The following is a 14378-nucleotide window of genomic DNA, read 5'->3' as shown; positions in this document are numbered from 1 at the left end:
TAAACACTTCCACAGTCAGCCTTTCGGGGTTTTTTTTTTTACTTCTAATTTTGTTCTGTATATAACTTTGTATCCTCAACTAGACAAAGCTGGAAAATATTAATAGTGAAAATATCAGATCTTTAAAATAGTCTATAAATTCTTTAATAATGTTCTCGGTAATTTGTTTAGGTATCTCCATTGTCTGGGACTTACTGCAATGGAAAAGATACCAAAGAATTTAATCAGCCAACAACAGAGGGCCAGCTCCCGGGATTTGCTTTTTGCTTACATGGACTCTGCTAATATTGTTTGTATGTGCCATAACCACCACATAAAATCTCCCCAATGGCAGCACACTGTTTATTGAATTTATAATGCACTGAACAAACAATATAGCATTTTATTTATTTATTTATATTTAACAAAATGTATATACTGCTTGACTAATAAAACCTCAAAGTGGTTTGTAAAAAATATTAAAATTATCTATTAAAAAGCAAGTAATTAAAAACATTTTAAAGAGAATTAAAATTAACAGTGAAAGATTAAAACAAATCAACATATATATGTCTGGATAGGCTAGCCTAAACAAAAATGTTTTCATTTCCTGCTTAAAACATTTCCGTATACTGTATAGAGTTGTTGAGTGAGAAGGGACCCCAAGGGTCATCTAAGTCCAAGGTAATCTAGACTAGTGTAGCAAAGGCACCTATGTGATGTCAACAGGCAGGGAGTTCCAAAGGGCAGATGCTGCTACATTAAAAGATCAACTTATTACAACTGTGGAATGAGCATCATGTTGCATCTGCAACAGTGCCAGGTCCACAGATCTATGTGGCTGAGTGGGCATATATGGGGTAAGGTGATCTCAAGTAAATTGGTCCCAAGCTGTTAAGGGCTTTATATACCAATAGTAATACCATGAACTTGGCCTGGTAACAAATCAGGAACCAGTTCAGACCTCTGAGCAGAAGTGCTATATGCTTAGTTTCTGGGCCAAACAGCAAGGGAAGACTCACAGAAAGAGCATTGCAGTAATCCAAACTTAAAGTCACCCATGCTTGAGCTCTCCTAGTCCTGTAATGGTCACAGGTGTCGTATCAGGTGTAGCTGGTAATAGATGCTCCTAGCCATTGAGGATACCTGGGCCTCCAGTGAAAAAGCTGGATTCAGAAGCATCCCTAGACTGTGTACCTGCTCCTTGAGGGCAGTGCAATCCTATCCGGGGCCAGCAATTGACCCAAATTTCAGACATGGGAACCATTCAACCACCGTGGCTCTGTTTTGCCAGGATTCGAGCTCAGCCCATTTAGGCACGGGAAGTCCTTTTTCTTTGGCATGGAGTTATGGACATCACACTAAACAAGAGGCTGCTTCCTGGGTGGGGTGGAGTCGTCACTCTGTTAGCTTCCTAGCAGGCAAGGTGCTGTTGTTTACCGGGAGGGAGAGGCAGAGGGGAGAAGCAGCAGGAATAATATTTGTCAGGCCGTGAATGTGGTAATATAGATTAAGCTACTACATGGCCCATCCCTGCTTAAGGAACTTAAAATTTAATAGTTGCAAACAGGTCAAGGTAGTTTCAACATAAGCACCGGCCTGGCTTATAGCAGCCCCTGACATGCCCACTTCAGATATAGCCTAATAATTATAATCTGCACTGCCCTATCCATGCTTCATGTGCCCTTCCAAAATCCATATTTATCAAGCTTTCCTGCTGTGTATTTTCTAAAGTAGATAATTTACAAAGTGTTGTGTTATTAAAATATTATGGTAGTGCAGTTAATAGGTCTGGAAATGGGTCTGCTAAGCATCCTGTGGTTAACATGCTGACTAAGCTGCAAATTAGCATCTTCTATTCTCATCTCGGAATGCATCAACAAACATTTGGGAGCTCAAAAAGGCCATCAAGGAACTCTTACTTTGGAAAAGAATGCAACTTGCACACAGAGAACAGGATGGGGGTTCTTTGGTTTGTCACTCTCTGAATTTATTTGCATGTTTTCAAGTGGACTTTTCTGCAAATGTAACTGTAATTAAGTTTATGAACTTTAAATGAAACAGGAACATATCCAGTGAGGATACTAGGTGCCCACAAAGGAATCTCAAAGGACAACACTGCCTAGAAAAAGAAAACCATGCTGGATTGAACATATAAACCCATAAGTATTTTGGGTTTGAAGATATTACTGGAAGACCAGAAGCAGGCTGTTAAAAATCGTATCTTTAAGTCTTTATGGTGTATTTTAGTTAGCACATAATGACTCTGCTTAAAGAGAAGGAAAATGCTTTCTACTAAAGTGTGATACAAACACTCAATACCTGTAATTTCTATTTATATTTTTATATATAACACACCCACAGACCGAGCGAAGTTAAAAGGTCAGCATGTTGTTTCCAGTGTGATATGAAACAAAAAAGTTACTTCTTCAATTAAAACTTAAAGAGTTTGAAGAAGAAAATAAATAGATTTTTTTTTTAATCTGTGAGTATATTCTTCAGAGAGACACTAACAAGCTCCTTCATTCAAACTGTGACAGAAGCAATAATAGAATAGCATCTAGTGCAAACATCATGCTTGGCAAACAGAATGTACAGAGACATGTTACAATGACGGCAGTTCTCATCATTTAGCTCACATTTTACTGAGAAAGCCCAAGAAAAATGTTTAAGTCACAAGCTTGTATGCACTAAATGTTCTGCAGTGATGGCCTGCTTTATTCTGTTGATTTAACTAGACATATGTAAAAACCCTTAGTTATAACTGTACAGACAGTTTGGCCATTTAATTCATACCTAATGCACATCATGAAAGAATAATATTAGGCGAACGCACAGATTACTCTGAATACACAGCAACAAATTTGGTTCCTCTAAGAGAGTATTGACATCTGGAGACAGGGTGTACATTGCTATTGGAAAAAAAGAAATGGAGTATTTCTCTGTTATGTAGTTCAAGGTGCCTCATAAGCAATTACTATAATTGCTGCTATGTTGCAAATGATCCCTTGGTTTCCTGATGAATCACTGCGTTTGATCCTCCCTCCTCCAATAAAGAACTATCTGCGCATGACCCCTCAAGGTACCATGTACAGATCCCTGAATTCAAACACAGCTGTTCTTCACATTGCAGTGAGCAGAGAAACCTTTACAAGAATGGAAGCTCAAGTCTAGACACTGGGACTCTCCCATGTGTGAGGAGTCACTAGAATTGACCCATGCCTTTAATATCAGATGCATGATGCATTTGTTGGCACAAAGGCAGAAACACAGAGCTACTACCCAGAAGGAAAATCCAACAAACTGATATATCTTTACTTGGATGTATAATTGACCTTTATAACCTACCTCTTCACACATGGAGTACAAAGCTTTAGTATACTTGTGAAGGGATTTAAGAGTCTTGACTTTTTGTAAGGTTGCAGCCACTTCCAATACTGTACAGATTTCATTATTTTTTCTCTACACTGGTGCAGCTGCATCACAACAACATGACCCAGATCCCCCCCCCCCGACATACAAGGGTGGGGTGGGGCAGTTCGTAAGAGTCCTTACCACAGCGACATGATCCCAGTTCCTGCTGTACCAGCTCCAGTTTTGTTTGGCACTGGAAACACCTGCGTCTGCTCTTCTGTTTCGAACGGCTAATTTCTTCAGGCCTGTCATGACTGTCCTCCAGTAATCGTGGCCGCTTCTCAGGAGACGCCTCGTTCTCCGACTGTGAATCTGTTGTTTTATGAGAAACATTGGAGCACAGTGTTAGCTTTTCTTCCGTGAGGCCTTTACTCTAGTCACGGAATTAATGATGTGCATATAGCATCGCTTGCAAACTGTGTGTTTCTTTTTATCCCCTTGCATATATATAAACCCAATTAGTAGTCAAAACAGGCACCAGGTAAAGATGCTATTAGCTTTGTTCCCCACAAGACCCCTTCCTGGTTTACAAAACCAAATACAAAATGAGTTGGCGTACTCTTACTCTCAATTGGTTGTGGCTGACTTTGTGATGACACATGGAGAGAAAACACCAGCCTAGGCAACTACAAGCCTTGCTTTTCATCTCATTTGTAGATTTTCCTATACATCTTCAGCCTCCCTACTGTCCTGACTACATACAAACCAATTCTGCTTCTGAAGAAAAAACAATTGAACGCAAATTCAGCCTATTTCCTGGCTGAGCGGGAGAGAGATTTTTAGGGCACAGTGTGCTAGCTGCAGCTCCAATAACCACGACGGCACATGAAAGCACCGTACTGTGCCTCCCTCTCTCTACAAGAACAACAATTTAAATGTAAATGATTATACACAGACAAGATAAACTAAACACAACATGTACCTACCGCTACAGATCCAAAATCCTCTGAGGATCTCTCTTTAAAGCCAGTCAAGGTACTACATATTTTAATAACCTTATTTGTAATTTTTGCTCTCCCGGAAAACTAATGTTGTTGAGAAGGAGTGGAGATAGGAAAATACATTGCTTTACAAAGCTGTAAATTGAAAGGTACTTCAGGTAAGCCACCTACAGGAAGAGGGAAGCTAACACATTTAATGCCCATAACATTCAGAATGCCGCAGTGTGCAAAGAGGCATTTTCAAACCTACAATCCACTTCAAAAGATGTGTCAAGTGAGGACCAAGTGATTAGACTGCCCAGCTGGAATCTATATAATGGCCTCGTTTGCTTGTAATAGTAAGCCATAGTTAAACTATAGTTTACCAGGATCAAACACGTTGCTCAAATTATGCCCGCCTGCTCCACTTTGTCATGCAGGGAGGAAAGAAATAAGAATGTTGATTTAGTATTATGTGTGACCCATGGTTTCATCATTGCTTTTTCTCATGGTGTGCTTGGAAAAAAACTACGAATGCCTGTTTACATACAATGTTAAGCCAGTGCATGGGATGTTTTCTACACTGCAAGGCAAAGTGAGGAGGTTGTCATATGGTGTGATTTGCGTACTGTGTATTAGCATTCTTCATGTGATTTATTATATTTCTATGCTGCTTTTCATTCACATGAATCACAAAGCGGCTTACAAACAATAAATAGCAATAACAGAACAGAACATCACAAATACAACATAAATCACGTAGCATAATTAACAAATCTTTAGTAAAACAATTATAAATCATCAGTAAAACAACTACAGTCTATAAAAAACTATTAACAAAACAACTAAAAAAATAGGCAACGGCACAATTACAACAAAAGTCGTATCATAGGATTCACAAAAGTACTACAGAATTCATAACCCATAAAACAGTATTAACAACATTAACAAAATAGCAACCAATAAAATAAACTAAGCACTGTTTAATTCATACACACACACTCCCCACCCCCATGACTCATATTCTTCCACTCTGTTCATTCAGTTTATTAAAAGACACATGCACATAATGCACATGGCAACAACTCTGTTCCAAAGGTTCCTCTCTTCCCTCACTGTTCTTCCTCTGAAGCTTCCCTGTGAAGGCTCCTAGGGCCAGAGGGTGGGGCAAGGCAGGTGTAAAATGCCAATGCCTGGTGGCCAACACAAAGTCTCTCTCCCCTTACCATAGTTTCATTCACTCTGGCTTATTACGTGCAAAGCAGGTCATTGTATTTAATCTCCTCTACTCTCTCTCTCTTTCTATGTGTAGTATATCACAGTTTGGTTAAAATCAAGTGTACAAACTAACTGCAAGTTAAATTTCTAATAACGTAGTGCAAGTGAAAGGTTATGCATTAACTAGATAGGCCAGCACTTCCCCGTTCTGCATTTCAAACCACGAGAGGGCTAACATAAGGCTATCATCCAATAGTATTTTTAAAAGCAGAATGGCATATTCAGCCCTAGACTTTGAGATTATATGTAACATTAACAATTCAATGTGTTGCATGCCTAAAGCTCTGTGAGAATAGTTCAGTAAGATTTTAGGTCTCTGGATACACCTGATAAAGCAATTTGGTTACTACAACAAACATCTTACATAATAGCATGTAGAGACAGAGTGTGTGGAGTGATGGAAAAGTTTTAAACTTGCTGCCTGAGTCACTAAGCAATTGCCCCATAGAGGCTCCCTGCATCTTCTGGGTTATCATAAAGGGGAAACAGATGAAAGTGCCATACTCCCCATTCTCCTAGTGTAGAATCTTTAGTCCAGCTGCTTATGATATGATGAACAGCAATGATGCTGAGAGAAATGTTCATTTACTCTCCCATCCAGGTATCCTTAAAGAATGGGAAGTGGAGCGGGACATCTGGAGATGGCAAAAGACTAAGAGGGAATGGGCCTACTGTCTTTCTAAGTCACAGCAGTAGAGTCTTCAGAATATGTTAGTGTGTTCATTGGAAATATTTTATAAATAGATGATGGTTAATTAAGCAGCTTAAAGGAACAGCACTCTAGTGGGTCTTTTTATTGTAAGCTAGAGTTGACTAATATTAATAGATTATATATAATAAATACACACTATCAATGTTTAATTGTTTCTATTATTATTTATTCTATGTTTTTCTTATTTTTAGCTGTAAGCTGTCTTGAGTCCCTGCTAGGAAGAAAGGCAGGGTATAACAACCACCACCACCACCACCACCACCACATATAATTGGGCTATGCCTACATTTATCTCATTTATTAAATAAATTTATATTCCACTTTTCTATTTCTCAAAGAACACATAAATAATATGATTGTTTTACCAAAGAATTACTGCTAGTGTCCAATGTCTTGTGGCACCTTTATCTTGAAAGTAACACATACATAACATGTGCTCAAACACTCCTTAATTCGTGGTGAACAAACACCAACAGGTATGCCATTTGCCTCTCACCTGGCCATTGATAGTAACTGAAGTGAATTTCCAGACAAGGAGATCCCAAGATCCCACCCCCACTCTTCATGGTTAGAAAGCAAGTAATGAGGCTGGTTACAATACAGCTTGGGGGGGGCTGTAAGCACAAGATAGAGTTCTATGCTCATTCTCCCTATGTCAAGGAGGCTGACTTCAGTGGCCAAGACACAGAGGAAAGTTGGGGCTTGTATTGTGCTAATGAAATGGGCTCCCATGCCCAGGAAGGAACAACAACAAACAGAATAGGTGGTGGACAAACCAGTGTCCAGAGATTATGTCACACTGTGAGAATCCACCCATCTATCCATCCACCTATCCTCACTTTCCGTACAAAGCAAAATACTTTTTAATCAAGACAGGGATGAACATAGAAAAGTTGAATTTCTACAAACTATGCTTCTTTGTTATGTAGCCCCATGCCCCAAATGACATGCTTAAACTAATGTTGATTCTGGCCTGGTTCACTCATGACATTAAAAGGTAAAGGGACCCCTGACCACTAGGTCCAGTCGTGACCGACTCTGGGGTTGCGGCACTCATCTCGCTTTATTGGCCGAGGGAGCCGGCGTACAGCTTCCGGGTCATGCGGCCAGCATGACTAAGCCAGTTCTAGTGAACCAGAGCAGCGCACGGAAACACCGTTTACCTTCCTGCCGGTGCAGTACCTATTTATCTACTTGCACTTTGACGTGTTTTCCAACTCTAGGTTGGCAGGAGCAGGGACCGAGCAATGGGAGCTCACCCCGTCGCGGAGAGAGTCGAAACGCCGACCTTCTGATCGGCAAGTCCTAGGCTCTGTGGTTTAACCCTCAGCAGCACCCGCGTCCCTTAGGCCATAGTTAAAAACAAACTGTGGTTTAAATGTAAAAGCGTAGCATGTTGGTGTACATTGCTAAAAGTTCTTTCTTCATGTCTTCCTCTGCTGCCTAGATACAAGCCAGACTCTGAGTTGTGATATCCAAACCTGAGCTGTTGGTTTGTTTTTCCCAAGTAAACCATGAGGCCAGGTTGGGGCAACACTATACTGAGGTATCTGGTGAGATATCACTGGAGAACAGGGGGTGGGAAGAGAGAAAGGAAGGGTGGTCTTTACCACAGTGTACTGCTGCCACAACACAAGTGAAAAGAAGGATTTCACTAGTGTACAGTTTCTAAGGATGCAGATTCTTCTAATTGTAGATACTCTGCAATATTGGAAAAAGGAGAAATTAAGTCACTCAGAAGATCAAAATTTCTAATGCTGTCTTGAAGCAGGGCACTTGCCTTAAAAACTGTTTTGTCTCTGGCTGCAAGTTACATATGTTCCTTACGGTCACTGTTCATGTCTTTATTATTCAATGTTCTCGTCTCATAATTCTGAAATGAATTGTGTCAGGACTTGTCAGTGCTGAATTTCAATCTCTTAATCTCCTGACACAGTACAGTTTACAACATGCACACACATAGCTTCCCTAACAGCAATTGTGGCACTTCCCTGATGTTTCAGAGAATTGTTTTCCTCAACAGAGATAAGAATGGGGAAGATGAACAAGGGAATATGTAAACAGGAAGGAAGAGAGAAAAAGATAGAAAGTATCAAGGGAGAAAAAACTCCTCAATCTCTACTTGCTTCTCAAGAAGGGACTTGTTAGATTAATCTCTGGCATGATGACAGTATTTGAGGCATGGCGTTCAAGGGAGGTTTTTTAAAAAAAAGACGTATCATAGCCTGAGAGATTGACATTTATGATCCCAACTACTGTGCAAACATCAGTAAGGGCAATAACTAATGAGCCTTCAAACATCACTGCCACAGTTCCTCCGACTATTTAAAAAAGGAACTTAAGCTATCAAAATGAAATCCATCAAGAATTCTGCACATTAGGCACTGGTTGTAGAGGGAAGAAGGCGTGGAAGAAGGAAAATAAAGGAAGGAAAAGACAAAGGAAACCAGAAGCAAGAAGCGGCAGTAAGAGTGTTGGGCATGAACAAACAATGACTTGATCAGGTGGTTTGCTGAGGAATGAGAGAAGACAAAGAACAAACAGCAGAATCTATACTTTTCCATATGAAAATGTCTGTATACAGTTCATGGTTTTAAGAAATAGGCAACAATCTTCTGGTTAGAGGAATCTGCTTGGCCCACTGAAGAAATTTATTTAGAACAAGCGCTACTTCAATTTTCATGTATACACAATTTATTACACAAACAGTATTTTGCCTTGAGTCTTAATTGTTACAAACTTGGAACTGTGGAACCAAGATCTTTGCAAGGTATGTGATGTGTATTTCAAAGGCGAAATCATAGCCTTTGAAATCTGCATTTGCTTGTAGCTGCTAGAAACTAAAAACATAAGACAACAGTTTTTAAGAAGTTATTGCTTATTTCCCAGCTATAGCTGTGTAGAAGAGATTGTACACACATTCTCTTTCTAGCTTCCATTTGTGTTTTTTAAAAAATACATTTAAAACGGCCCTTTTACAATAGAGAATTTGAAAATTGCTTTTAAAAATAAAACACTCTAAGTTATTATACTTAACCTTATTTTGAATTATTTCTGCAATGAGAAAGGCTGAAACAGAAAACTTGGTTTGCATAGAAACAGCCAATTTAGGATTTTAACCAGTCCTCAACAACAAATTATTCCGAAAAAAGTCTCTGCTGCTGACTAAGAGAAATATCTAATATTCAGCCATTGACTTAAACTACCCCAGAGAAACAGCTTTATAACTGGTAAATCAATGATATACCAACCATGACATGATGATTAAAAATTAAGCATACAAAAAGTGTTGTACACAACTATTGTAGAACTGAAGAGAATACCTAATACAAAAGTACAGAGTAAAATGATTTAGAAATCATCTGCTGCGGTGCAGGAGGAAAGATAATAGGTGATCATCACCCAGGGCAGTAATAGACCTGACCAAGTCATATTCATTAATTTCAATAGGTCTAATATGAGTAAGAAGCTGAATATCACACAAAGTATTTGTAAAAGCATATTTGCTGCAATGTAATCATATGTCATTTATATATGTCAATGTTTTATATATGAAATTGTTTTACTTTTTATATACGTAATTGTTTTTTAGAGTTAAATCACTGCAAGGTGTCTCCCGCTGGGAGAGATCATCAGGGGGTTTGGACTGGGTGTTCATCAGTATGCAGATGACACCCAGCTCTACCTCTCCTTTAAATCAGAACCAGTGAAGGCGGTGAAGGTCCTGTGTGAGTGCCTGGAGGCGGTTGGAGGATGGATGGCGGCTAACAGATTGAGGTTGAATCCTGACAAGACAGAAGTACTGTTTTTGGGGGACAGGGAGCGGGTTGATGTGGGGGATTCCCTGGTCTTGAATGGGGTAACTGTGCCCCTGAAGGACCAGGTGCGCAGCCTGGGAGTCATTTTGGACTCACAGCTGTCCATGGAGGCACAGGTCAAATTTGTGTCCAGGGCAGCTGTCTACCAGCTCCACCTGGTACGCAGGCTAAGACCCTACCTGCCTGCGAACTGTCTCGCCAGAGTGGTGCATGCTCTAGTTATCTCACGCTTGGACTACTGCAACACGCTCTACGTGGGGCTACCTTTGAAGGTGACCCAGAAACTGCAATTAATCCAGAATGCGGCAGCTAGACTGGTGACTGGGAGTGGCCGCCGGGACCACATAACACCGGTTCTGAGAGATCTGCATTGGCTCCCAGTACGTTTCCGAGCACGATTCAAAGTGTTGGTGCTGACCTTTAAAGCCCTAAACGGCCTCGGTCCTGTATACCTGAAGGAGCGTCTCCACCCCCATCGTTCAGCCCGGACACTGAGATCCAGCGCCGAGGGCCTTCTGGCGGTTCCCTCATTGCGAGAAGTGAGGCTACAGGGAACCAGACAGAGGGCCTTCTCGGTAGTGGCGCCCGCCCTGTGGAACGCCCTCCCATCAGATGTCAAAGAGATAAATAATTACCTGACATTCAGAAGACATCTTAAGGCAGCCCTGTTCAGGGAAGTTTTTAATATGTAACGCTGTACTGTTTTTAACACTGATTGGGAGCCGCCCAGAGTGGCTGGGGAAACTCAGCCAGATGGGCAGGGTATAAATAATAAATTATTATTATTATTATTATTATTATTATTATTATTATTATTATTATTATTATTGGAAGTGATCCATAAATATAATGAAATACTTGGGTGGGACCCATGCACCCCCAGAAACATGGCTGCAGTTCAATTTCATTTTCTGAGATGTTACACTAATATAGTGCGGGAATATTGGAAAGAATTCTAACCTGCCCCTTACTGAACCAGTCAAGATGCAAATCCAATTTGAGTTACTGTAAGCTCTGTATGGGGACGCGGGTGGCGCTGTGGGTAAAACCTCAGCACCTAGGGCTTGCCGATAACATGGTCGGCGGTTCAAATCCCCGGGAGGGGTGAGCTCCCGTCTTTCGGTCCCAGCTCCTGCCCACCTAGCAGTTCGAAAGCACCTTTAAGTGCAAGTAGATAAATAGCGGGAAGGTAAACGGCGTTTCTGTGTGCTGCGCTGGTGCCGGCTCACCAGAGCAGCTTCGTCACGCTGGCCACGTGACCCGGAAGTGTCCCCGGACAGCGCTGGCCCCCAGCCTCTTAAGTGAGATGGGCGCACAACCCTAGAGTCGGACACGATTGGCCCGTACGGGCAGGGGTATATTTACCTTTAAGCTCTGTATGTTAAGAAATGCACATGCATGCTCACACAGCAGATGGAGTTCTACAAATAACTAATTTAAATAGTGAAACATAGTTTGGTTGGCTGTGGTTGCTTAATGGTGCAAGGAAGGCACTATGCACTTGTGTAGACACTATCATTTCCTCTAATAGTAAGCTGAACTCATGAGTGCTGATAGGATTGTACCCAAACTGGGTCCCTGAGAACCAAGGAGGTGCTATCAACAAGATTTGCAGAAGTACAATAAAATAAAATAAAATAAAATCCTAGGGTGCAGGGGGACCTACGATAGACACTTTGCCACTGTTAGTTATTTTTAATGTATAGTAACCATAACGATAGTAACCTCAAATCTTTTAAATGCAACCCATGGGGTGCAGTGTACTAAATGCATAGCATCCTTTCACATTTTGCCTCCCCTCCGAAAAAAAGATATGGAAATATGGAGGAGATAATACAATTGATATCAGAAATAGGCAGCAAAACGAGACAGTAAAATTCCATCAACATCCATCATGCTATCTTGGTACATTATCATCTCCCAGCCTCTATTAGCCTTTGCTGTGTCAGTGCAAGTCCTGGACACTTTATCCTGTTTATAATTGCTGATGAGCGGTAATAAGGCCTCTATGCCTCAGCTCCTGTACGTTCCACTTCAGTGCCCACCTATTAGGTGATAACTTTTATTTACAGCCTTGCTTGATGTGCTGTTCTATTAGTACAACTGAGCAGTGAGCAGGGTAAAAAAGTGTCATTAATGGGCGCTGTCACTGCCAGGACCTATGATGTAGAGTGCACCTTTGTCGGTGTTCCATCATCACATGCCTTCTAGTGAGAAGGTCCAAAGAGAGCTGAATTTGTAACATGGTGCCCGCCACCAGTCAAATACTAAAGAGCTCCTTAAAGAGCACCTTAAAGGTCAAATGAAACAACAAAACTCTCTCAAAGTTGTTTTTATAATAAAAGGCCTCACTAACCTTTTTTATACTGTTAGCACAGACACTTTACCACTGCAGAGCAATAGCATACCTAATTAATGGTGGAACCAGAGGGTTGTGGTTTTTTTTTTTTGTCCTTGCTGCACATATTATGCATGATAAAAATGTGAGCGTAAAAGAAGAAGCTAAAAAAAAAATTACAGCCAAAGTCAAGAAACTAGCCATTGGATTTGGTATATCCACTGCACTTACTTTCTAGCATTTCCAAGCAAATTGACACCTTTAAAAGCTTTAAAGTCTCAATCATAGCTGCTGCTCCCAATCTAGCAAAGCACAACCCTGTACTTAACAGATAAATATCTCTACAAACTATGGCGGAATTATGTCATGTTTGACTGGGACTACTTTTCTTGCAGGAAGAAGCTAGAAGGTATGTATTATGCTTGAAGGTAGGTACAGACAATTCTGCCATTTTTTGTTTCTCTCAGTTTCTCATTTTCCCAGTTTTGAAGTTTAGTTTGTTCAGATTCGACACAGAAGTCTGCACAAAAAAACCTATCATTTTAATTACTGTGTATTTCAATGAAGTTGTGAAACTGGTGTTTATATTCTCAAAACTGCTTAGAAGCCTGTTTTGGCATTAAGTGGTACATAATACATCTTGTTCTCATTTCTCACAATGTATGCATTTTTAAAGCAATTTTGCTTAATACATATATTTATCAAAGTAATGTTTTAATAAACTGTGTTTTGTACTAACACACACATTTTTCTATAAAATTCTCTATAATAATATGCATTTTTGTGTCCATTTTTTGGTCCAAAAATGGCATTACAAAATTCAGAAAAGTACAAATTTCAAAAGGGTAACAGTGTTTCCGTTTCTGTATTGGTCTGGGAAGTGCAAATTAGGTAAGTTTGTATTAAAATGCAAATAATGTCGCCCATGCCTATTTATAAAGGGCAAACTAAATGCTATCTGCAAACATGTGAATGCAGCCAGGGCCAAGGCCAAATTTACTGGATAAGTACATACACAGAAAAGGGATGGGGGCTCAACACTTTTCCTATTCAATATATTCAACATAAACATTTTAATAGTGTGAAAGTATTATAGACACCAAAACTACCAGAGGTGAAAATTGAAAAAAGCAGGAAATGTCGTTCCATTCCTTTGTGAATCTTATGTGGTTATTTCTTTTCAGAAAATACAAGGCCAGACTACTGGGATAGAGAAGATTGGCTTTGCAGCTATTTTAGACGCAAAATCTTTTAGCACTGAGAATGTTGGAGCTAACCTTTAAAGCCCTAAACGGCCTCGGTCCAGTATATCTCCTCCCCCATCGTTCTGCCCGGACACTGAGGTCCAGTTCCGAGGGCCTTGTGGTGGTTCCCTCACTGCGAGAGGCCAAGTTACAGGGAACCAGGCAGAGGGCCTTCTCGGTAGTGGCGCCTGCCCTGTGGAACGCCCTCCCATCAGATGTCAAAGCGATAAACAACTACCTGACATTCAGAAGACATCTGAAGGCAGCCCTGTTCAGGGAAGTTTTTAATATGTGACATTTTAGTTTATTTTTCATCTTTGTTGGAAGCCGCCCAGAGTGGCTGGGGAAACCCAGCCAGATGGGCGGGGTACAAATAATAAATTATTATTATTATTATTATTATTATTATTATTATTATTATTAACCATTAAGGGGCATTTTCATTTATCTCTACCTTAACATAAATGGCTTCATATGATGCTAGTGAATGTAGCAGAATCACTATTAGGTGCTGCAATTTCTGATATGGGGAAGTTTTTCTGCCTCCCCCTTTCCAAAATTATTCTGTTTCTTTAGTTTAGATGCACTTCATAGGCATATCCCTAAGCTAATGACATATCAGTTTTCATGCAGCTACACTGAGTGTCAAAATCAATGCCACTGCCCTTAAGTTGA

General features: G+C 40.3%; 1 protein-coding gene across 1 annotated transcript in view; it reads right to left on the bottom strand.

Moving 5' to 3' along the window:
- The window catches only part of ZFAND3 (zinc finger AN1-type containing 3), a 135484-nt gene that overhangs the window by 22245 nt on the left and 98861 nt on the right, over positions 1–14378 (bottom strand). The window contains exon 6 of the mRNA XM_053382922.1: positions 3535–3705. Within this exon, the coding sequence (XP_053238897.1) occupies positions 3535–3705 (171 nt within the window). The remainder of the gene's footprint in view (positions 1–3534; positions 3706–14378) is intronic.

Source organism: Podarcis raffonei, chromosome 3 (assembly GCF_027172205.1).
Source record: "Podarcis raffonei isolate rPodRaf1 chromosome 3, rPodRaf1.pri, whole genome shotgun sequence".
NCBI classification, from domain to species: domain Eukaryota; kingdom Metazoa; phylum Chordata; class Lepidosauria; order Squamata; family Lacertidae; genus Podarcis; species Podarcis raffonei.
The sequence above is the reverse complement of the archived record's forward strand: the minus strand, read 5'-3'. Positions and strand labels throughout refer to the sequence as shown.